Raw genomic sequence first — 25,313 nt, 5'->3', positions numbered from 1 at the left:
CATTTTTATGGGTGCAGCTTTTTAAAGGGGATTATCTCTTTTACATCATGTAGCAAAGCTCTGTTTGAAAGATGCAGAAAATGTACAGTGTATATATAATGTCTATTTTCTTGTGATGTTTTTTACTCAGTTTGACAATGTGTAAAATTTGTTTAAATTCAAGATGTTCTTCTGTAAATGTTTTTTTTTTTTTTTTTTATCTTTCTGTTGAATGGTTGCTGTGAATGTTGTACTACAAAATTTATGTCAATTTAGGCTGATGTACAAAATACACCATCAATTTTTGTGATATCCAAGTTTTATGTACTAATACCTGTGAATAATGCCTCATGTGTACCATTTTGCTTTTTCAGTCTTGTCAAAGTGTGGAAAATAAAATTCATAGAATTGTTTAAGAACTTTGATTATATTTTTGTTTAGTGTCACGAACTCCTTGTGTCATTTTGTGCTCTACCATTTTCCCTTTTTTTTTGTAGGAACAGAAAATCTGAAAACAGCACTATGTGTAATTCCCTAGAAGCAGAAGCAGACACAAGGGGCTTACTTGCTACTGGTTTATTTGTAGACTTCTCCACAAATGGCCCTGTGAAAAGTGAACAAAAATATTAAAGAAATAATAAACAGAGTGTCAATTTGACATATAAACAACATGCACAGCCAGTAAATAACGTTTTACTAAAGTAAAATATAAGCAAACAAACAAATACCTCATTGGCTGCATGCTCCTTGCGAGGGAACTATTCAGTCCTTCAGATATGTCCCAGTACAAATCTTTCACCCTGCAGCATCTTTTCTGCAGGTGCATGCTCACGCTTATTGTCAAGTTCTCACGAGAGCAGCCCAACAGGAAATAATTTTAGGTATACCAAAATAAAAGGACAAATACTTTAAACTTCTTTAACTCTGCGATATATGAAACTTAAAATTCCTAATTATTAGCTAATTACAAAGGGAACACAAACGTACAATATTGGAAATGAAACAAGTATTCTAAACATGATTATCACCGTTACACTATGTTAACAGAAATCTGGTCAGACATTTCAGTTTTTGTCAAGATTTCAACAACAGTTTCACGATGCAGAAACATCAGCAAGTTTTAACTCTAACTTGAACACAAAAAACTGGTTTACTGCAGTCTTATTTCTGTTTACAGTCTTTTATACTTTGTTTTTTGTTTGTTCTGAATTGTTCAGAAAATGCTTTTGTGGAAAAAAATATATTCCATTCAGTAGGTAGTTCAAAGTTTACATATTTAAACAGATTGGCAATGTATTACTAATATCCATAATTCAATTATTCCTCGTTGAAATGAGCATTGATGGCATGCTTAAAATTGATAAAAAAGAAAAAGTATGTCAGTCATGTGTACGTGGCTTTCACATCCACTTTTCCACCTTCACAATTATTGGGGAAACAGCTATTCTTACTGTCCTAAGGAAAAACCTTCCATTTTACATGTGTACTTTCAAGTTAATACTCACATCTTTCAGATGTCCACATAATGACACGTTCCAAATATGCGGATTCAACTATCCATACCAAAAGTAACATGTGATTATGTAATCACTGATGTCAACTATTAAGATTATCACCAGATTTATGGTGTCTCAGAAATTGATTTCTCTCTCTCTTTTTTTGTAAAATGTAATCTTTAGATATATCAAATATTTGTAAATTTGGGATAGTTTTACAGGAATTAAAATGATGACTTGTGACAAATGGATTATAGCTGGAGTTTAGAGACTTAAGATATCATTAAAGTAATTCTCTCTACTATTGTAGATTTTTAACCTGGATTAACTGTATTAAACTGCAAATTCTAACAAAGTTGTTTAGTTCAGAAAAATATTTAGCTAACCCTCATTTATAAAAACACTGAATAGTAACAGTAAATCACTAACCAAATGTTTAAGAGCATTGTAAATGATATTAACTTAAAAATCCTCTAATTCACCTCGTCATATCTCAAACCTCTTTTTAACAGGTGAATTTAGACTGAAAACATTTGAATGTTTTTTTTTTTTTAAACTAAGAATGATTATATGTATCTTTATGATGCACGTAGACCTACGTCAAGTAAATGACGACTTCAGTTGGTGCGTCATCAATACGTCTGACGTAAAGGAATCACCCGGAAGTTGTGGAGGCTGATGACTAGCTAGCTCAGGGCTAGCGAGTCGAAATGAGAGCATACCGATAACATAGTTGTTTATGTTTTTACAAGCTGGGGTTGAACTTGACATTTGTGTCCACGGTAAGACAGTTTTCAACGTGGAAACGGGGTTTGCTGTAATTCTCATGAAGTGCGTTAAAAATGTCAATTAGCCTTTATACACTCATGTGTAATGAAACAGACAAGTGGAAATGTAGCCGAGATGTTTGATACCATGAACCATGAATTATGTCAAATAAAATTCTTTGGTTAATGCCAATGAGTGACCTGCACTGTTAGATCAAATTAAACATGAAGACAAAGTCCACTTTAGAAAATACGGAAGCAGCAGTGGGGATTCAGTATGCAATGGAAAGATGTGACAGGAACCAAGTGGAAACAACAACAGCAGGGTTACTGAAGTCTGAGATTTTAAAGCAATTGTGAACCATTCAGAAATATATTTAGACCAGATATACAAGTGTAAATGTTGCCAACAAAGTAAGGATGCGCTCAGGTGTATTTTCAGATTTTGCTCTGTAAGCTTGGCATGCTTGCCAAGTCTTCACGAAAGTATCACTTGTATTCTTTGTATCCTTCGTTGTGTTTTAAAGTACTTTGTGTTACATTTTATTGTAGGAAAAGTACTTCAAAAATAAAGTTTGATTTGATCACGCCTGAACAGTTACCACTCAAAGATGTTTTGTTATCTGTAAAGACACTGTGTTGTTTGCCATGCTCAGGGTACAGGTATGCATGTATATGAATAGTACAAGATTACTATTTATCTTTACATAAGGCAATAAGTGAAAATGTTACTAATTTGACTAGATTGACATAATTATTATTTTATGCTCATTTACTCATCCACTTTCTCTGTCCATTCATCTGTTTTCTGTATCCCTTATTCCAGTTTAGGGTTGTGAGGGGCTGGAGCAGAAGTTACTAGGTGAGAGATTATTTCATACTTGTTATGTTTGGCTGTTTCATCACTGTGTTTTTATTTTATTAAATTTTTATTTATTAAAAATATTTATTTTTCTTAGTTAGTTCATGTCAAAATACTAATCTTTGTGTTAATTAATTGTTTCAGTGCCGCACAAGTGCCCAGCCACAGGAGGACTGCAAAATGGGTCAGCGAAGAAAACCAGCAGCTTTGAATACTTCTTCATCTCAGAGAGACTCTGGGGACACTGCTGGGGTGTGCAGCAGGAAACATAACATCTGTATGGTATCTGACTTTTTTTATCCAAATATGGGAGGAGTGGAAAGTCATATTTATCAATTATCCCAGTGTCTGATTGAAAAGGGACATAAAGTGGTCATTGTCACCCATGCCTATGGCAAGAGGAAGGGCATTAGGTATTTGATCAATGGACTGAAGGTCTACTACCTGTCCCTGCAAGTGATGTACAACCAGTCCACAGCTACCACTTGCTTCCACAGTCTTCCACTGCTACGCTGTGTGTTTGTCAGGGAGCGCATCACTGTAGTGCATGCTCACAGCTCGTTTTCCGCCATGGCCCACGATGCTCTGTTCCACGCCAAGACAATGGGCCTAAACACAGTATGTGACTCAGGATCATTAGGTATATTTATAGCCATTAAAACGTCACTGTTTTTATAAACCTAAAAAGCCTTTTCATTTCCAGGTTTTCACTGACCACTCTCTCTTTGGCTTTGCTGACGTCAGCTCCGTCCTGACCAACAAGCTTCTGACTGTGTCACTGTGTGACACCAACCACATTGTGTGTGTGTCGTACACCAGCAAAGAGAACACAGTTCTTCGTGCAGCTCTCAACCCAGAGATTGTGTCTGTTATTCCCAATGCTGTCGATCCCACAGATTTCACCCCCAACCCTTGCCAGCGCCAAGATGACAGGATCACAGTAGTTGTCATCAGCCGCCTCGTCTACCGTAAAGGTACAACGTTTTTGTGATGCATATTATCTGACGTATATTTTAACATTAACTCACTGGCTGCCAGGCATTGTTGCAGCAGAGGGCTGTGTGCGTTTTGGAGCATTTTAGCTTATCTGTCGGGACTGTGGCGTGTGTCAGGGCGTCTTCAGGGTGGGCACTCAGAGCGCATTCACATCATATTGGGTGTGCGCTCAGGGGGTGCATTTTGTAGGTGTTTTGACGCACAGCCGGCTAAATTGGCTTTCCATATACAATCACCAGCCAAATAGTTAATGGTTACTTTTTTCCATTTCTGCTTTCCATTGAAAGTGTGTACTTGTAACCTCAGTCGTTTTTGTGGTACTCAGGAAACTGTTCTAGTTTTGAGAACAAAATGTAGCACTTCCTCTTACATACAGTGCTGTAAAAAGTTTTTGCCTCTTTTCGAATTTCTTACCATTTTTCAAATTTTTTAAACTTATGTGTTTCATATCATTGCGCAGATTTTAATATTAGACAAAAATAACACGAGTAAATACAAAATGCAGTTTTTAAATCTTGTTTTTTGTTTATTGAAAGAAAGAAGTTTTCCAAACCTACATGATCCTATGTGAAAAAGTACACTACACCCCCTCGCAACACACCTCTCTCTCCTTGTAAAGTCATGAGTTAACTGTGATTAACCACATTTTTTGGAAACAGCCAGGCCTAACAACCGCCAGACTTCTTTGATTAAGAAATCACTTGAATAGAACCTGTGTGAGAAAGTGAAGCCGGCTGTGAGAAGAAACGCATCACGCCGCAATCCAACGAAGTTCAAGACGAAGTGAAAAACAAAGTGATTGAAATTTATCAGTCTGGAATGGTTTACATATCCATTTCTAAGGCTTTAGGACTCCAGCAAACCACAGTCAGAGCCATTATCCACAAACTGATAAAAACTTGGAACAGTGGCAAACCTTCCTAGAAGACCTTCCAAAATTACTCCAAGAGCACAACAAAGACTCATTTAGGAGGTCACAAAAGAATCTATAACAACATCTAAAGCATTTCAGGCCTCAGTCGAGCTCAGTGTTTATTATTCAACAATAAGAAAGAGACTGGGGAAAAAATGGGATCCATTGAAGAATTCTAAGGCTTCTTGATGATCCCCAAGACTTTTGGAAAACATATTGTTTGAACTGACTAGACAAAAGCTGTACTTTTTGGAAAGTATGTGTCCTGTTACGTATGGCGTTAAAATAAAAGCATTTGATAAAATGCTGTCAAACGTGGTGGTGGTAGTGTGATGGTCTGGGGCTGCATTGCTGCTTCAGGACCTGGAAGACTTGTTGTGATTGATGGAGCCATTAGTTGGTCTGTCTGCCAGAAAATCTCGGTGGACAATATTTGGCCATCAGCTGAGCACACTTTGGTTATGCAACAGAACAACAACCCCAAACACACCAGCTAGTCCACCTCTAAATGGCCTCAAAAACACAAAAGGTTTTGGAGTGGCTGAGTCCAAGTACAGAGTTGAATCTAAGTGAAATTGTTAAGTGACTTTAAACGTGTAGTTCATGCTGGAAATCCTCTAGTGTGGCTTAGAGAGTTTTTTATCTTTATAAATAAAATCACCATTTCAAAACTGCTTTTTATATTTACTCAGGTTAGTCTTGTTTGTTTTATATGAAAATTTGTGTGTTTGTCTGACACTTACAGTGTGACGAATTTTCTAAATAGTTAATCAGGAAGGTGGAAAATACTTTGTCACAGCACTGTAGTTAACACATCTTTCAGTTATCAGTCATGTTAATGTATATCGTCCTCAAAGGATCTCCTTGTGAATAAACATTTACATTGCTTTAACTGTAACCTCACTGGTTAATGGTCTCACTATCTGCTCAGGAATTGATCTTCTTGGTGGAATAATCCCAGAACTTTGCCACAAACATCCTGATCTACATTTTCTGATTGGCGGAGAAGGACCTAAGAGAATTGTGCTGGAGGAAGTGAGAGAGAAATACCAACTGCATGACAGGTACTGTTGAATGCTGGTAATTAGAGAAGTGGAGAACTGTTTTTCCTCTGGCAGAACATAATTTCTAAAATAACATGTCATTAAGACAGGTGTTGATAAAATGCTTTTGAATGACTTCACTTTCAGTACTATTTTAACTGGGACATTTCATGGGAAGAAAGTTGACTAAAACATTGTTTGGAATATATTCTCATCACATATAGCTGTGATGAAATTAGCTGAGTTTGTCCTTTGATGGTGATCTTTGCATGTAAAGATGCTATTACTGTAGATATGGGTGAAATGTTATTGTTGGATCTGTGCAGGGTGCGTCTGCTCGGGGCTCTGGAGCATAAAGATGTGCGCAGCGTTTTGGTTCAGGGTCACATCTTCCTCAACACATCACTGACTGAGGCCTTCTGTATGGCCATCGTAGAGGGAGCCAGTTGCGGACTACAGGTCTGATTTTACTCTTACACAAGTAAAGGTTGTGGAATTACCAGGATATCAGTTGGAAGTAATACATAGACCAGAGAGTCATTTAGCATTTTTCATTGTAAGCGTTATAATTTCTGGGTGTGCGGCTGAATTAAAGGGAAAATTTATGCATTATAATCTTCACAGTATTGTTCACTGATTTCATTGTTCACACTACTGACAACAATGAAATCTCTTTTTTCACGGTTTAAGGTGTGTTTACGCAGCAATAGAAACGCTGCCTCACCTTGTTACATTATTGCATGTGTTAGATTTATTAGCTGTTAGAAAGCGCGCTGGTCATAAGTTGGATTGATGTCGCATCACAATGCAAAATAAACGTGTCTAGAATTTGCTGTTGGTACATAAGAACAAGCCGGCACAAAGATAAGCTTCTTAGTAATGTCAATACAACCACAAAAAAGGTGCATATCTCAACATTTGTCGTTGATCAGATAACTGAGCAGGAATGACTTGAAGTGCTCTTATGACAGATTGGATGTGACTTTGTGCTTTCTGGGGGCTGTTTACACTAACTCCTCTCATTTCACTGCTTAGAAAACTCTGCACAAAAGGAAAATATGCAAAGGGGGAGATGGCCCCCATCTGTGGATGAATTGTGGCACTGAAAGAGCCATAACGACAGAAAAGGGCCATGAAATGAGAACCATTTATCAACATCTGAAATTTGATCCAAACGCAAGTGTTTGGTGTAGAATGAGTGTGGCCGCAGGGGGAGAAACCCTCATTAGTAAATGTTGGTCTGTTTTCATTCTGATATAACTGGAAAAAATATTTTTACTTCAAGAGTTTATCTGACACAATAAGGGTTGTGTTTTCTTTCGGACAGACATTTTTGCAGTGTTTATATCACAAAAGTAGAAGTTATGTGGAAAGATAGTTTCCTAGTACTTCTTGTTGCAAAAAATATGTTGTCCCAGACTCCTAAACTTTATGGTACTGTATTGCAAGAGTTTCATATTATGTATTTACAGGCAGGGTGAATAAAAAGTCAGTTTTAAAAGTAAAACTAAAGTTTTAGTTGACCTACAGTGGACTAGATTAGTAAAATACAAGATTTTTTTTTTATGTCGCAGTAAGCCTGTTTACACCACAAAATGCAATTTTCTTTCCTTTTTATTTAAAAAAAAAAACATTGCATTTACACATCAGTGCTCACAACATTAATAAAAAAAAAAAAAGAAAAAACTTCTCACAAATTGTTTTAAAGTCGTCACTTTTTGATGGAAAAATAGATTTACAGTCTATTACATTTATGCATTTATCCAGTCAGTCAATTGATAATGTGTTGATTGTGAGTGTGTAAGTGTTCTGGGCATGAATAAGTTTTTTTTTTTTTTGTAGAGAGCATAATGGGTCAGCTAGAAAGCGATGCGGGCAAGTGGATTAGGGTCAGTCCACCACAAAACAGTTCAATGCCACAAAATGTTTTTTAGTTTCCCAACATATAAGCAATACTTCTCAGAGGTTGGAAGCCCTTTTGACTTTGCCTGTTAGTGTGTGACATAAAATGTGACAAAACTACAAAGAAAATCAATTTTATCAACATGTTTTCTTGTGCATTGGGTTTTAAAGGTTTTTGTATATATTTTCATAATTATTAATATTTGCTTCATGAACATATTTCTATATCTCTATACTAAACATTTTTAGCTGTAAATACAGATTTTTAAAGCATTGTGATCAATTATCTGGTTTTCATTTAGCATTGTGAGCAGTTGTCAGTCACCTTGCTGATGGCATTAATGTTCTACTTGACTGGAGATTACTTCTCTGCTTTGGTGGTTAAATTCCATGAAATTAATCCCCCTAACCACCTCACTTTCTCAATATTATTTGTGTTTTTGTTTTTTGTTTTTTCTTAAGGTGGTTAGCACTCGTGTGGGTGGCATTCCTGAGGTTCTACCTGAGGACTTGATCACCCTGTGTGAACCGACTGTTAGGTCATTATGTGCTGGTTTGGAAACAGTCATTGCCCGGCAGCGGTCTGGCTCGGTGTCCTCTCCTTCCTCCATCCACGCACGTGTGAGAAACCTCTACACCTGGAAAAATGTTGCAGAGAGGACTGAAAAAGTTGGTTTACTCAAATATGCCCTTTCATGATTTTGGTGCAATATGCTGTATTTATTAGCAACATTCAATCAAGCACTTTTTTTTACATCCGTCTGAGCAACACAAGAGACCCTAATTTAATGCACAATCTTTATAGTGTATTATGAAATTATGTTTCTAATAAAAAATGATAAAAGAGTAACTAAAGACGTGTTGCGCACTTCAGCTCTTTATAAAAAACATATTCATTTTATTGATTGACATTCTGGCCCTCAGATCTTCCTGGAGGTGGGTATTGAAGTAGTTTTTTTCTTTTTCAGTTCTTTGGTGTGCTGCACTTTTCTACGACCTTAATTCTGACTGGAAAAAAAAACTAACATCCTCTAGCTTTTGAAGCTATGTTTTTGGGGTTTGGTGGGTTTATTTGTGTTGGGGAAAAATTGGGGGAAACATTATCTGTTTTAATAATCTTTGAAACTGTCATGAAATGTAAACAGAAACTACAGTCTTAGAGCAAAACCAGTTTTGTCACAGCTGTCAGAAGGAAGCTGTTTTGAAAAGGTAAACAAGCTCAGGGTGTTATCATGACACTAATCTGATCATTTTACTAATGTTATCAGGTTCCTAAAGTTAATGTGGTTAGAAACATCTAATTTTTTTCGGCATACTGTCCCTTTGTGTGATCTCAAACCTGACAAGGTGATTGAAGCTAATTCTGTTTTTGTCTTGCAGGTGTATGATCGAGTGGCAGGAGAGGAGGTTCTTCCTCTGGACAGGCGGATACTGAGGCTGAGGGCTTACTGTGGGCCCGTGGCTGGCTCCATATTTGCTTTTTTCGCTGTGTTAGACTTTCTTTTCCTACTCGTCCTACAGTGGTTGGTGCCAGATCAGGTCATGGATGTTGCCGTTGATGCCACCGGCCCGAACAGACTGTGGAGAAGTGAAATAGGCAGCAAAAATTATGCTCATCCAAAACGTGCCACAAAGCGAGCAACAGAAACGGCAGCATCACATAAATGACTCCATACTTCTGCTTCAACTCCAGATGCTGAGACAGCATTTTGAATATGACCAAATGCGGCTGCTTGTCGTCATGGTAACCCCCAGCACTGTTTACATGTACTTATCTAAAAGGACCTTGTGTGAAAGCATTTTATCTGGACTATCTCTTCAGAGTTAAGATGCACTTTTTCTTGTTTTATACTCAACACATTGCACTGAACATAAGGATTAAACAGGATGGCCAACGGCAATGTAGCTAGGAACAAAACTGCAGTATCTTAACTTATTGGTTGACCTCGCTGTCTGACTTTGAACAAAGTTTTCTTTGAATGCCACTCCATTGTTTAAACTTTTTTTAAAATATTATTTTGACATATTTATGTGCCACCTGGGAGTCATGACTTTTATGAAAACAAATGTAGAAAATAAAGTGTAATTGCAAATATAAAAATGCATTTGCATGTCTTTGTTTTTTATACTTACATTTATTTTTTTATTTTACTATACTTAATCCCTTTTTATACTTTAAGAGATTTTTTTTTAGCAAGAAAACAAGTTGGTTGTTGATAGAATCAGTTTCATGCTGAAAATGGCTTTAAGGAAGGAGGAGTGTTAGATAAAAAAAATAGAGGCTGAAAATAAGGAAGGTGTGATGGATTGGTTTTTTAACGCCAACCTGAGAGACTTGCATTGTATTGGATTGCAGGGTTGCATCGTGTCTGCAGCAGAACCTGTTTTTCAAGTTGATTTACAACAGTAAAAAGTGCAAATCATTTGGTATCCGTGTGTTTACACATAGAGACAGCTGCTTTTTTGGGGGGCATTTTTTATGGTTTTACTGAATTTCTGCTTAATATTGTATGATAATCCATTATTCATTTAGGCTGACATGGCCATGGTAAGTTGGTCACAGTTTTTCTCATTGCATCATGTGGTGAACCTACAAATGTTTTTATCCCAAATGCCAACATTGTATAAACTCACTCCAGCCTGTACCACCACATTTGTTCACATGCAAAACTGATTCAAACTATCAATACAGAGCCATTCCAGTTTCTATTGTTATACAAAAGAAGTAGTCTGTGCCCATGGACAGGGACAAGGAGGAGTGGGAGGTGGTAATGTGGGGGAGGTGACCAAAGATCCAGATAAGAAGGACTGGAAGGCCATCTTCAAGTTTGTGTATCCTAAACAAGTTGAATCTGCTGCTGTTTCACCTCGAGGATGGCTGCCATTCAAGCAGATGTCTCTTTGTGGTCCCAGCCATGGCAGAACTCTTCGAGCATGTATGATGGTCTGGCATGTAACTGGTTGATGGCTGGTGAGTTTATTTGTCTTCATGATCATTTAGAAAAGCTGTTGCATTATAAGAAAAAGCGAGAAGCAACGGGATTACATGTGGATTAAAAGTCTGAAAAAACTAAGCGTGCATAATATTCAGTTGGTTCTCTGCTAAAGGTCAGGGATCGGGGATAACGCTGAAAAATTACATAGAAACAGTACAATAGACACAGAGCTGCATTGGTCAGATATGTGTCTGTTTTCTGCGAGTCCAGAAGTTTCTGATTCTTTGTGTCTCAGATTCGTGGTCAGACAGAACTCCTCTCCATGAAGCTGCCTTCCAGGGAAGACTCCTCCTAGTCAGGACTCTCACTGCTCAGGCAAAATGATGAATTTTCTTTTTTTTTTTTTCAATCATCTTTCTTCAATTACATGTGATGTAACTAAACATTGATGGTGTCGTCCACTTACTACTTTTGCAGGGCTTCCATGTAAACACACTTACCATGGACAGAGTGTCACCTCTACATGAAGCTTGTCTTGGTGGTCATTCTGCCTGTGCAAAGTTCCTTTTGGACAATGGTGCAAATGTAAGCTTGGATCATGTTTTAACCAGTAAAACTGATTTGCAATGCTAATAAGAGGCTCCCCATCTAGATGTATGACAATTTGGACTAAACATGTGTTATGTTAGACAGTTAAAAGCCAAAACATTTGTTTCAGTAGTTGTACTGAGAGTAAAAAAAGATTAATACATTTAATTATTCATTTCTCTGGAAATGATCAACTAGTTCATCTCAAAGAAAGAAAAACACTAAAGCCAATTGAAATTTTTTTTTTTTTTTTTAAAAACACTAAACAAATGTTGATCAATGACCATCACTGAACTATTTTATCTAAATCTAAATCTCAAATTGACACTATTTGCTATATAGTATGATTTACATTTTGCCAGAATTTCAGGAAAATTGGATTTAAATACATGGCAGATAAGGAAAAAAACAAGACTGCATTATTTTGAAAAGCAGTTTTCCAAGTGTGAAGTTTCTGTATGTCAGTATCTATTGTTCTTACAGTTATTTGTTGTACATGTATCCAGTGAACTTTCATTTTTGATAAACAAAAACAATTGTCATATTATTTCCCAGCCAAAAGCAGTATCGACAGATGGCGCCACACCTCTCTTCAACTCCTGCAGCAGTGGAAGCGCAGCTTGTGTCAAGCTCCTCTTACAGCATGGTGCCTCTGTCCTCACCATTAACCCAGTGGCTTCACCACTCCACGAAGCTGCAAAAAAGGGTAATTTGTGCCCAAAAAAAAAGTAAGAATGTCAAGCCGTGACTTGTTTCAGCACAGGTTGTGATGCAGTGTTGTGTCTTCACCAGGTCACAGAGTGTGTCTGGAACTGCTGCTGTCTAATGGAGCTCCTGTTGACGTGGAGCTGCCAGAGGCAGGGACACCGCTGTATTCTGCTTGCCGGGCCCAGGCTGCAACCTGTGTAGAGGCACTCCTACTTTCAGGTAATAACATGCGATACAATGTCAAGAAGAATCATTTATTTTCCCTAAATAGTTTGTTTTAAATATGTGAATTGGATTTTTACCAGTTTGTACATATTCAACACACACTTGTGCGAGATACACAAAAGCACTGAAAAGCATTTTGTAAGCTTAACAGACACAGCCTGTCACTCTGTCACAGCCTCACAAGTGCCTTCAGGGGGTTCTTTTAGTAATGCGTTTTGTTATTTTGACCTTAAATAATAATGACAAAATTTTTTCCATGGAAACAGCATGCAGGCTTTCACAGTCCACAAGAACACATATTAAACAGCTATTCTCTTTTTACTGGATGTGCGGCTGTAAATCAAAACATTTTCATTGTTCTGCTATTTCCCCTCCCTAATAAGTAACTAGTTTAAATTCTTTAGCCAAAGAAGCAGGCAGCTGGTGAAGAAAAAGGAGTGGTTTTGGTGATTAGTTCAGCTTGTATTTCTGTGTGCTTTTGTTTAAACTATGACTGTTTTCATGTATGTGCAGGTGCAAATGTTCGCATGGGACGTGGGCATGACAGTCCTTTACACGCTGCTGTTCAGAGCGGAGGACTAAAGGTGGTAGAACTTCTGCTTGACTTTGGAGCAGACAGGTCTTGGAGGAACGCAGAAGGGAGGTCTCCTCTGGATCTGTCGATGCCGAACAGTGCCATTAGATTCACACTACTGAAAAGAGGTGTGTAACTCACATCCACAAACGTGCCAGACAGCTAAATCGTCCCTAAACATTTAGCTTTTACTGTTTTATCTCCTCTTTTGCACAGGCCCTCATTCTCTGTCTCAGCTGTGTCGTTTCTGTATTCGTCAAAGTCTCGGAAGTAGTCGACTGCACAGAGCCTCCAGCCTTTGCCTCCCCCACAGTATCAAGGACTTCCTTCTCTATCAGTGAGATATGTGTGCCTGCACTGGTTTAACCAGAGCATTTTTATCTTTGTTACCAACTTGTAAGTGAAAAAATCTCCACTTTCAAAGAATGGATTTTCATCTGTTTGATATGGCTGTTGCTTTTCACGTAGTTTATTTTGGCTCTTAGGTTTCACTCAAACGAACATTTGAACAGTGTGTCATCCATTAAATGGAGCTTTTTATTCAAGGCCTGTAAATCTTTCATTTTACAATACTCTTTAAAACAGAATGCAGCCACTTCCACCACAGTTCAGCACCCCTCACACACACACAGAAACACAAGTGTTGTGGTTGTATAAAACCTTTTGTTGATCCGCAGGGAGCTGTGTGAATGTCACTCGAATCGACATCTGCTGGAACTGAAGACTACAAAGCTTGAAATGGAAAAAAACAACAGTTTTTCAATTCAGAAAGAAAGGAGTTTATTACATTTTTGTTGCTCCCAGAGGCTGAGTTACATAGTTAGCAATGTAAACGTTCATTAATTACTCCTTAGAGCAGGATTTAGACATTTGTAAATCTTTGTCTATGTAGAGTAAATATGTTAGTCTTCCTGATATTTTTGTTTTTACGTGCTGACTCATATGTTCTTGAACTATTGTCTTCTTTAAGTCATGTTACCTTTGCTAGGAGCATAAGCCAAAAGTTTAAATGCCCTAACTCATTCAAAATAAACTGGTACCACTATGTTTTTAATGAGCTTTATTGTTTTCTTTTATTCTTTTAAGGTTTTTTTTAATGTTTTGAAACCATTCAAATTTCTGTTTGTAGTTTTTTGTATTCTCTCTTTGTAGCATTTTCTCTAAGTAAGTAAAGTCATGGATGTGTTTCAGTCATCTTAATGAGTTTAGCACAGCAATTGCTGACCTTAAGCATTTTCTATTCATAGCTATATATATATATGTATATATATATATATATATATATATATATATATATATATATATATATATATATATATATATATATATATATACACGGGGATATGCGAACCCACGCATATCCCCGTGTATGCGTGGGTTCTCTCCGGGTACTCCAGCTTCCTCCCACCATCCAAAGACATGCATGATAGGTTAATTGGTCACTCTGAATTGCCCCTAGGAGTGAGTGTGAGCGTGAGTGTGGTTGTTCGTCTCTCTGTGTGTGGCCCTGCGATGGAGTGGAAATACTTGAAAACCAATAAATCAAATACAAATAGTGATTAATTTATTTTAAACAATATAGAGCATCACAATGTTGATTTTATCCTCTTAAAAAAGGTCTTTTGGCAACAAAAGCAACTGTTTGATGCTTCCTATTCAAAAAGATTATCTGTAGTTTAAGGCCAGTATACCCGAGGTGACAAACAGTTTTATGTCACAGAGAAGAAAGAAAAAGAAAAACAAACAACCAGACTATCTATTCCAGGAAAAATGCAACAAGAATACAGGCTCTAACAGGGGTGAAAGGGTGGGTTGTGTTCAGTTGCTGGTGTTCCTCAAGGGGAATTAATTTCCAAATGTCACCTTGAAAGGTCACCTCTGCAGAGATCTGAAAAATGTTTTTGAGTAGATCTAAATTGAAGGAGATTCAGCTAAATAGAAAACCCCAGCCAACAAGAAAAGAAACATGCAGAGATTTTCTGTTTAATTGCATTTGTGTGTACATGTATCATCTATTTTATTGAGCTCATCCTTTGTTATTTGATGTAATATGTGGAAGAAGTGCTTCGCTTGTGTCTGCATCTTTTACAAAATGCTTCTGAAGGTGTTTCACATAGTTCACGGCGAGGTTACTTGGAGGATGCAGGTTACAGAGAGAAGGTCTAATCGTTTAACACATTTTGTTTTCACTCCTTAAAATATTTAACACCTCCGTTTTTTTTTTATAGCTTCATTCAGATGTGCCACTCTGGAAAAAAGGGGTCAGACAAGCATCCAGAGGAAAGTCTTTCCTCAGAGATGAATCGATCCAGCTGAAGGCTTTATATGTTTTTTCATCAAGTCTTCATAGGTGAGGTTTTAACATGAAAAGGCAACGTTAAGAAGAAAAACAAGGGGCATGTTGAATGAAGTTTTATTTTGCAGAACGATACAGATATCCAACATATTTTTCTGACAAAATAGGTCCAAAACTTCTATAATCTATAATACACATTTTGGCAACGTTTAAATGGGATTTTTAACTCCTATTTAATTCCGAATAAAAGTTAAATCCGCTTTAAAGAGAAAACTGACCATGTACACCTAATTCTGAAGTAAGTAACTAATTTAATCTAATTTCATATTTGAATTGATTAACTCCTCTATCATGTACCGTAAATATTTATGCTTGTTACATACTCCAAGAGAAGCGAGAACTTTTTTCTTACTCTTGAGGCCCGAGAAGAAAATGACGCCTTTTTTTTTTTTTTTTTTTTCTCGAGGACGTGTTTGAAGACAGTTCTCGACACGTTCTTCTACCGTGTGATTGGTCGGACATTTGAGGTGGGCGTGGTTAATAAGAAAAGCATGAAGCGGAGTTGCTGCTTGATAAAACAGCTGATCAACGTGGTGAGAAAGTATGAACATTTTCACATGTGGTAAAACACTCGGACGCAGCCGCGTGCACAACCCGCCTTGCCGCGGACGAAGTTGCTCGTTAAATATGAAACTAGAAAAGCTCTCGGAGAGCGGAAACCTCCGCCAAGCACAATATTAAAGAATCCTTTTTTAAAATTTCCTGGATCCAAACGGTGATCCGGATCACCACCAAAATTTAAGCAGTTCTTCATTTTCACATTTCCAACAACTCTTGAATTTTTAAAAAAAATCAAAATCTGTCTAACTTTTTGAGTTATCTTGAGCACAAAGACGCTGGGGAAAACATAACCTCCTCGGCGGAGGTAACAACGGGGTTCATTACACATAAAGTAGACATCGCCCCCCCGCAGTGACCCTCCCCGGTGCAGACGTACTTCTCGGGGAGTATTTATGAACCTGACGAAAACTAATTTTTTATTGTTCTTGCAGCCTCGAGAACAAGAATTCAGTTCTTGCTTCTTGTGGAGTATGTAACAAGCTTTATGTTAATTCCAGACTTTCTGCGCATGCTCGCTACCTTGTCCAGCCGTAGTGGCGCCCATGATGAGCCGTTTTCTGCCTCCCAATTCCAGTGCTTTATCTTCCTTCTCCTCATCAGCTGCAGAAAAAAGTCAAGTAGTATGCTTGTGGCTAGCTGGTACTTCAAAATTATCAGGATCAAAGCGAAAACGGTACTTATTATGTAGTTTTCCATGTTATATCAGAAAAGACTAGAAGCAGGAAGCCCTTCCCAATCCCCAGATCTAAATGTGTTTTCCATGTAAACCTCAATTCAGAAGTAGGCCTACCATTTTCATGTAAACCTGAAGAAGAATACTTTAATTCGGAATTATATAATTTGGAATTAATTCTGAATAAAAAAAATCTTCATGTAACTTTTTAGGTTCCTGTAAGGCACACACTTGCCTACGGTCTCAGCGTTGATAGTGTGTGTCCGAATCTCGATTAAGTCATATAGTTGGCAGGTCTGTCAGTCTTTTGAACTGTGAAACAAGACGAGAAGACTTTAAGATTTATGCATCAAAGTGTGGCCAAAAGGCCGAGCTACCTGTGTCAATTTTAAACATAGAAAGCATAGAAAACAAACCAGAATTCCTGGATTTTCCATCCACCCATTTTCTATACTGCATAGTCTAATTCAGGGTTGCAGGGAAGTTGGGGAAGAAATTATCAGGTGGGAGGCAGGTCCTCAGTTTTAACAGTTTATGGATTTTGCCATATTTAAACACTGTGATCAGAAAAAAGCACTTTAGTCAGACAAGACATCAACAAGCTACAAATCCCTATACATTTTCCCTAATTATTGTTGGGAAAAATGTTCAGATCTCACCTACACTATGGGGATTTGTAGTAGTAAAATTTAATGCAACACACAAAATATACTGAATAAAATGTGTCAAAGCTCCTTTCCTCAATTTTTTGAAAAACTACAACTGAGAGAGTTCATTTTCTCCAATGGGAACATTGCTGAGCAAAAGAGATTGTCTTAGTGTGAGCTAGGAGATCACTCATGAAAGCAGACAAATGTTGTCATGTTTGGATCAGGCAAGACTACAGCCTGAAGCATATTACTAGAAAACAGAAGAAACTTGTTGAGCATTTCTGGGACTAACTTGGATCGATGGGGGAACATGCTTGGACGGCTCTTGACAACGATCGGTTGAGAACAACCAGTTAGTTACGATTGGGAGTGGTGGGGTAGATTAATCTAAAACCTGAAAGAAAGCAGCTTTTGAGGACCAGAGCTGGACATGCTTGTCTCAGAGGAAAGGTAGAAACTCAAGAGAAAAATATGTGAAATGCCTGATTCACATGAAGGGATCCAATGTCTTTTCAGTTCTTTCTGCAGAACTGCAGCTCTCTGGACTTCCCCGCCCTGGTCTAGAATAAGTAAAAGTCTGGCACACGTAAAAAGGGTCTACATTTTAAATAATAAACTGATCATTACAACTAAAGTGGTCATCTGATGTTAAAAGTATAGCAAACTGTGGAAAAGCAGGTTCTTACTCAAGACTTTTTTGTATTGTGTGTTTAATCCTCTTCCACAGATTTGATAACAATATGACTTGTTTTTAGCCAAATGACAAATTTTATCAGTGCTTTTTCAGGTTTATTGGCTGTTTAATTTTGCTCAGTCATTACATCTGTTTGTTTTATTGCATTTATGTCCTCTTCATAAAAGGTTTTGTAAAGATAGGGGATTCACATATGCAGTTGGTGAGATGCTGTAAGAAGGCTGCAGTATGGTCAAGAACAGTTTTGTAGTACAGGGTATAAGCAAGTATACCCACTTCTTTTTCAGTCAGCATTAAGTATACCCACTTCTAAACCCCCTGTGATGCTGCTTTTACAATTACAAATGTCCCTACATATGTACCTACATCACCCAGCAGCTTAGCTAAGGTTACCCATGCTACACTGGTGCAGTTAGCCATCAGCTACATCATCTGGCTGAACAGAGACACAATAAAGATCTTCCCTGAAACCAAAGAGAAGAAATTGTGGAACATAAACTGATACATTTTGGGGGTAAACTAAATAGAGTAGTCTTATGCCACTTTTTCCAAAACTGCTTTTTTGTGGGCTACTTTTTTCTTGTTTTTAGAACAAGTGTGAAAAATTGAGAGTATACCTACTTCTCGAGGGACCACTTCACCACTGGTCATAAACATGGTGTTGATGATGTATAATATGAACAACAAATAGCATATAGTATGCATTCATTTGACAATGGGCGTCTGAGTTTAATTTTGTTTTATTCATTTATTTATTTTTTGTTACTGGTAATTGCTTTTTCATACCGACTATTTATTAGGATGGACTTATGACCTGTCCAGGGTGTATCGTGCCTCTTGCCCAATGAATGCGGGGATAGGCTCCAGTTTCCCCACAACCCTTTATAGGAATAAGAAAATGGATGGATTTATTTATTTATCTACTAGATTTTTTTTAAATTGCTTATATTTGGGTGGCACCTGGGGGTCCAGTCAGATGTTAGGGGTGACCTGTGCAAAAAAAAAAAAAAAAAAAAAAAAAAAAGAAACTGAAAGGAAAATACAGATCCTCAAACCTCCTAAACATTTTGAATATTAGCCTTAACTCTGGACTGATATCCACTCCTGCATCAGGTTTGACATTTTAGTGTCTTATAACGATTGTATAGATCTTTATAACTGTATAAATTTTGTATTTGGGAAATTTTTGATTAGGCTCTTTTTTTTCTTCTTAAATTAGACTTTGATTGATTCACAATCAGAAATGAAAACCATTGCAACTCTGTTAAAACCACCTGAAGGAATACTGTATATTCATGATGTTTGTCTTTAAAACCGTTTATTATGAATCAAAACGTAGCTGCTCAAATCACAGTATACAGAGGCAAAGCCAACAAATGCATTAACTTTCTTCACACTACACATTACTACATAGATACTGTGTGTTATTTAACTTCTTTTAACATTGTCATTTTGAAAAGACCACATGTCAGTGTGATGTAATAGTGCATCAAGTGAAGAGCACAAAAAGGGAACTGTGTGCAGTCTGCATAATTTATAGCCATTGAACTTATGAAATGTCAGGCAAGACTTTTTCTCAGCGATATGTTTTTTAAATAATCACTTGCACAGATTAAGAACTCACAACAAAACAAATGTGTGACTGATGTGTATATTGTTCACACAACAAATGGCAGCTGAAAAACAAAGTAGGGTTATATAAAACCATAAAGGAGACTTTGTTCTGGCATCTAAATGGCTTGTGGTTTAAAAACTTTGTACGTAGCTGCAATAACAGGTGAGATTTGTGTCAACCAGAGATAAATATCTTGTTTCAGTTTATACCAACAGCAAATACATTTTGTTCAATGGATGACAGGTAATATGGACTTCAGCACAATTTTCCAACATGTTCATAAAAAGTAATAGTAAGTAAATCCTGCTTAAGCACAGATGTTGAACTGGTGTAAACTGAGATTTTTTCAGACGGTGGTTACATTTGTATGTGCGCTATTCTGACTGGTCAGATGTCTGGGAGAACTGCAGCACAGCAGCTGCTTTTTGAAGTGTTTGCTGAAGCTTTTGCTCATCAGGTACAGAGCAAACGGGTTCACGCAGGAGTTGGTGAAGGCCAAGATGCGAGCACACACGCTGGCGATGAAGTGTCCCAGTGATGTGTCCACCCGGTCGTAATGGTAGGAGCGGTACAAATAGATCACATGACTTGGGAGCCAGCAGATGGCAAACAAGCCGACAAACACCAGCACAGTCTTCGCCAGACGCTTCCTGGACTTGATCTGCCAAGAGATAATCAAAGAGAAATTAAATTCTTCATCTTTCATTCAGCTAATATTAATACTGTGCTCAAATATCCGCTTGCTTAAAGATAGTCTAAGCTGTATTCTCTGATTAGACTTTCCCAAATGTATGATTTATTGATGCAACAGTAATGAGGCACATCTCCTTAGGTGCCCTATAGCATTAAACATGAACATGTATGAAGCAAACTGGTATAATAAATGCTCTACTTTCTGAAAAACATAATAGTTATTTTGATCAATTGTCTTTGCTTTTCTCTTTGGCATATAGTTGTACAGAGATGAACAGCACCCTCACGCCAAACCTGACCTCATATTCTTACCATATTGATGTTAATTATGATTATTTATGGCTCAGTCTTATTTGCATTGTCTTATGCTACAGTGCAAAAGCTCTGTGCCTTTCACTTCTACAGACTTCTTGGTAAGGTCTGTGTGTGAAACTATTCCTCAAAGTGAACATCTATGGGGATAAAAGGAAGTAAACAGTGAGTAAAAAGCCAAAACAGGAGTAATGTTACTAGGGTGTTATTGATACATATTCTGACCATGTTATGCAAAGCTTTGGATATAAAATTTTATATGAGGCAGCTTAACCAATAGGAACCCAGTATGAGATATGATATATATAGTTTCTGAGACAACTGGCATCACTTTATGGTATCAACTTTGCTCAAACTCCTGTGGAATACAACAGGATTTTTGTTTTCTGTCCCATAATGGACACCAGAAAACAGACAGTTATGCTATAAAAGATTTTGGTATATTTCACATGGTAATAAATTCTAAATTCCTAAAAAGATGTGATTCTTTTTTATTTTACATTTTGTTAAAGTGATCAACAGAGACCTCATACTAAACAAATTGGACTGGTCTTAACATTTTTAATGGGTTGGGTCGTTATGGGTTAGTGTGGACCACTTCCAGACTCATAGCAGAACATCTTAGATTGGCAAAAATACTGGAAAAAAAGACAAGAGCCAGACTCGGCAGAAATGTATGAAAATCTGCTTTTCACCTGGTTGAAGATGAGTTGTTTTCATCTGTTTAGTTTTGGAATCTGTAAAATACACCTTGTTGTTTAATAATTCCTTGTTGGTTATGAGAAGTTGCCAGGCAACCAAAGGATAAAAGACATAAACTTGAGGAAAACTTGGAGTTGCTCCAACACTCCACGATGTGTTTAATTCTAAGCATATAGTTATGATATCTTGCCCAATAGAGTAAAATATTTTCAGTCTATAGTGTTAATAACTGAAAACAACCCAGAAATGAAAAAAAAAATTCTATCTGCATGTTGAACTCATGTTATTGTTGAAAATGGATGAATCCACTCTTTCCTTCATCCATTAAAAGACTCAAGGATGAGGTCTTCTCTGGTGTGGAAAGGCTCATAAGTTCACCCTCATGGGTCATCTTACAAACATGGTTGTTTTGATCGAAAGTCCTGTTTGAATCAACAAACTGATCATGAAAGCTGGTTCTGTGCTTGGAGTAACTCTGGAGCCGCTGGAGCTGATTGTCCAAAGAAGAATGCTGCACAAGCTGATGAAGATGATGGAGGATTCTTCACACCCTCTCCACAACACAGTGAAGAAATAAAGTGTGTTCAAGGACAGGCTTCTTCAGGTCCGCTGTAAGACTGAAAGATACAGAAGATCATTCCTGCCAGCAGCCAGTAGCCGCTGGAACAAGACCTCCTCTAGTGAACTATCTACTGCAATACTGAATTTCCCTTTGGGTATTAATAAAGTATTTTTCATTAATTTAATTTAATTTGCTATCTTGTCTCTCAATGCTTTTCCAACTTTAGCCTGCAGAAAACTGAATGTGTGAGCTTTTGTTAACTTTATTTAAACCAAACAAGACAAATAGCTTAATCTTCTGGATCCAGTCTTTGAATATAATCGCAGACCTCTCATTGGTTCATCTGTAGAGCCAGGTGGCTTTTTAGAAATGTCTTCTTTTTTTTTTTTTTTTTTTTTTAACAAAGATCAAAGATAAAAAGTGATGTAACCACTCAAAGATTGTAGCTGAAGGGGAACATGACTACTTAAAAAATGGAGGGGTAGAGCCATCTGAAGAACTGGGATGCCTGCTGGGAATGAGCATATATTGTACAAGAGTCTTATCTGGAAAGAAAAGAGTTGAGTCAGTCTTTTGCTTTAGTTGGAACATGTTCAGATTCACTGAGATGTGCCCCTATCAAAGTCCTCCATGGTACACATGTTCCCTGAGTCAGTGACCATAATTGCAAAATATAATTTGGCTGCGGAAGAGTGATAAGCTAAACTGGAGCAAACCTGTAAAACATGCAGGGTGGCCCAGAGACCAAAGCATTCATAAAGAAGCACAAAAGTAAATAAGATAAACAGTGAAGTCCGGAGCCTCACCTGTTTCTGGACATGCAGGTGTCCCTCTGCAGGGATGTCCACGGAGCTCTGAACCAGACTACGTGCAATGAAACAGTAGTAAACAGATATGATGAGGAGCGGGATGACATAGAAGATGAGGAAGGAGGCGGTGGAGTGGATCTTTGGATGCAGCTCCCCAGCGTGGGGGTAAGGTGCACAGGTCACAAACGTCTCATTGGTGTAGCTGGTGGTGAATGTGTGAAGGTCCGAGAAGACAGCTTCAGGAACGGCTAGAGTCCCAGAGAGCAGCCAGATCGCCCCTGCACGTAAACTGATGCTCAGTGTGGCGCTTGACCTCTGAATGTCCAGCGGTTTGACAATAGCTTTGTACCTGCAGGGGGAAGAAAGATTTCTAGATAAAAAGGAGCTCTGCAGACCTCATCAAGTTGTTTTGTATGTTATGAAAAATGAACTGTACAAGAATATAATATCACGTTATTATGGATTTTAACTCATATGAGCAAACTCTACAGAGAGAAAGACAGCTCTGAAAGCTCCTCTCTCTCTGAGCTGCACAGCAGAGGAAATTAAAACTCTAAATGGCAGGAAACAGCTAAATTTGCTGAGGGTCAGATTGCCCAGAACTGATGTTAAATGCCTAACCCACTCTGAAAATACTGATAAAGTGCTGGATTTAGCTATGAGGCAAAGTTCTGCTTCTCCTTTGTCATTAAATGCTTTTAACTCTGAAAGCAACAACATGTCAAGATGCATAAAATACTGAAAGCTCCTGACATTTTAAGGCATTTCTTTCCATTACAAGCGATAACCTTTCTGTTTGTCTCTGAAGAAGATAGAGACACCTCTGCAGGTCAGTTTAGACAGCGGTTTGTCAAACTTGAAGGTTTGAAAAGAAGAATAATTGATGTACATTTGCAAGTCTGTACTAAAATGTAGTATTCTGTAAAAAGGAATGAGGAAATATTGACAATCTGAAAGGGAAATGCAGATAATCATCTGGCTACCCATTGAATTTTCTTTAGGACTCAATACAATCATATATTTTCACCTTGACAAAAATTGATTTTATATTTTACATAGTGAATATTACTTATAAATAATCCTACCAACATTTATTAGCTTATTTAACATGACTACAGCTGCCCCCATTTTTTTAAAAGAAAAAAAAATAGTTCTTTAGTGGCCTATGATTGTTTTAATGCTATTTTTAAACATTTTTAATCATTTCAATTGAATAAATTCTTTAGACATAAGATGTGCCGATGAATTTAAAAAAATGCAAAAGATGTGTAAAAGATTTAGAGTATTCAGATGAGTAGCACTGGTAAATTATGGCCGCACCAATGTGACCATCATACAGTAAATAAGTGAAACTGAAGTTGGTGTTTAACTCAGCAAATACACAGTTTCTATTCAAATCTTAAATTATTTAAATTGTTCTGATGTTTTAATTAAATAGAGTTGAGCTGGATATGTTTAATTTTTCTAAAACTTCAAAACTGAGAAATAATAATAATTTTTAAAAAAGTGCTTCACATTCAACTTGTGGTTCACTTATACTATTGTGACTAAGATGTATAGATTTTCATAAATGCATTTCCTAATCATTTAAATAATTAAAAATATCAGAACAAATGATCAGAGAAATACATCACTGATGACCAAGTTCATCTGCAGCAGGCAGGTTACTAGAAACTCAAATATATATTGAAAGCTTTCTTATATTATAACAGGAATAGTCTTCTGATAGTTTTATTTTTAACATTCACAACATATTATCAAAAATGGAGATCCAGTCTTCAAGAACCTGCCACACCATGAAGTAAACAATAATTTCCATCTTTATAAATAGTATAATATATTTTCATTGTAATCCTTTTATTATTATTTTTTGTCACGTTTTATTACTATTTATTAAATAAACCCAGAAGTGAAAACAGCTTTGAAAGCACCCCAGCCTAACAGTGTGATAAGTACCGGTCAGCAGACAGCGCTGTGAGAGTGAACACGGAGACTCCCACCGAGGTGAGCTGGATAAACGGGATCAGTTTGCACCCCACGCGACCAAACAGCCACTCATCCACCAGGTAGCGGCTGGCGTCCACCGGGGCGCAGGTCACCAACAGCAGCACGTCCCCCAGAGCCAGGCTGGACAGGAACAAGTTCGGGACCGTGCGCATGGACTTGACAAACAGACATGTTTTCATTAAAGTTACATTTCCGACAAGTCCCACGACGATGATGAGCCCATAAACAGCTGCGATCCCGATGCCAGGGAGCCAGATGCTGTAGAGGTTCTGCTCTGCAGCGGGGTCCCAGATTCCTCTGGAGCCATTGAGGGCTAAAAATCCGCTGTCCTCTGGGGTTAAAAGGAACTGTTCCTCCTGAGACATTGCAGCCAACAAACAGAGAACTCAAGTCGTCCGTCAAATCCCGACGCGTTTTCTGGCTCTTTTATAGCCTATGTGCACTCGTGCAGGCGCGCGCGTGCGTCACTTCAAGGCTAAAATCTGAGGATGGAGATCAATTAAAAGGAAATAACTAAATTGAACAAACATCAAGTAGTTTTAAATGGGTTTTGTTTCCCAATTAAAACTTTATATGCATACAAGCAGAATTTTCCTCATTTATTGCTTATTCAGACTTATTTAAAGACTTATAAAGACTTGTTATAATTTGCACCTTGGTTGTACAAAATATCTAAATATAATGAGACTT

At 37.5% G+C, this 25,313-nt stretch overlaps 3 protein-coding genes across 4 annotated transcripts; 2 read left to right on the top strand and 1 right to left on the bottom strand.

Moving 5' to 3' along the window:
* The first annotated feature begins 2,123 nt into the window (after window positions 1–2,123).
* On the top strand, window positions 2,124–9,845 carry piga (phosphatidylinositol glycan anchor biosynthesis, class A). Of its 2 annotated transcripts, none has more exons than XM_079254841.1 (8): window positions 2,124–2,257; window positions 3,069–3,104; window positions 3,249–3,386; window positions 3,808–4,078; window positions 5,945–6,077; window positions 6,383–6,515; window positions 8,421–8,627; window positions 9,339–9,845. In XM_079254841.1, exons 3-8 carry the CDS (start codon window positions 3,285–3,287, stop codon window positions 9,624–9,626), a joined length of 1,134 nt encoding a protein of 377 aa, XP_079110967.1. In that variant the 5' UTR covers window positions 2,124–2,257; window positions 3,069–3,104; window positions 3,249–3,284; the 3' UTR covers window positions 9,627–9,845. The 2 variants fall into 2 exon arrangements, with proteins under 2 accessions (XP_079110967.1, XP_079110968.1); XM_079254842.1 differs by having other exon boundaries at window positions 3,249–3,722.
* Window positions 9,846–10,832: 987 nt separating this feature from the next.
* asb11 (ankyrin repeat and SOCS box containing 11) lies at window positions 10,833–13,330 on the top strand (the record flags this gene model as incomplete). The annotated part of the gene is made up of 7 exons (XM_079254674.1): window positions 10,833–10,929; window positions 11,190–11,269; window positions 11,372–11,479; window positions 12,038–12,188; window positions 12,275–12,409; window positions 12,929–13,117; window positions 13,206–13,330. 7 exons carry the CDS (start codon window positions 10,833–10,835, stop codon window positions 13,328–13,330), a joined length of 885 nt encoding a protein of 294 aa, XP_079110800.1.
* Window positions 13,331–19,884: 6,554 nt separating this feature from the next.
* LOC306766983 (gastrin-releasing peptide receptor-like) lies at window positions 19,885–24,988 on the bottom strand (the record flags this gene model as incomplete). Its single annotated transcript, XM_079254856.1, has 3 exons — window positions 19,885–20,199; window positions 22,614–22,965; window positions 24,573–24,988. 3 exons carry the CDS (start codon window positions 24,986–24,988, stop codon window positions 19,885–19,887), a joined length of 1,083 nt encoding a protein of 360 aa, XP_079110982.1.
* Between the last annotated feature and the right edge of the window lie 325 nt (window positions 24,989–25,313).

This window comes from Telmatherina bonti (genome assembly GCF_933228915.1).
Source record: "Telmatherina bonti genome assembly, chromosome: 15".
Classification (NCBI taxonomy): Eukaryota; Metazoa; Chordata; class Actinopteri; order Atheriniformes; family Telmatherinidae; genus Telmatherina; species Telmatherina bonti.
Note: the sequence above shows the minus strand (reverse complement) of the source record. Positions and strands in the feature narration are given on the sequence as shown.

Excerpts from the sequence above, each read along its gene's own strand:
- piga (XM_079254842.1), top strand. The coding sequence starts at position 3,285 with ATGGGTCAGCGAAGAAAACCAGCAGCTTTGAATACTTCTTCATCTCAG. Across the intron at positions 6,078-6,382 it reads AAATACCAACTGCATGACAG|GGTGCGTCTGCTCGGGGCTC; the intron begins GTACTGTTGAAT and ends GGATCTGTGCAG. Across the intron at positions 6,516-8,420 it reads GAGCCAGTTGCGGACTACAG|GTGGTTAGCACTCGTGTGGG; the intron begins GTCTGATTTTAC and ends TTTTTTCTTAAG.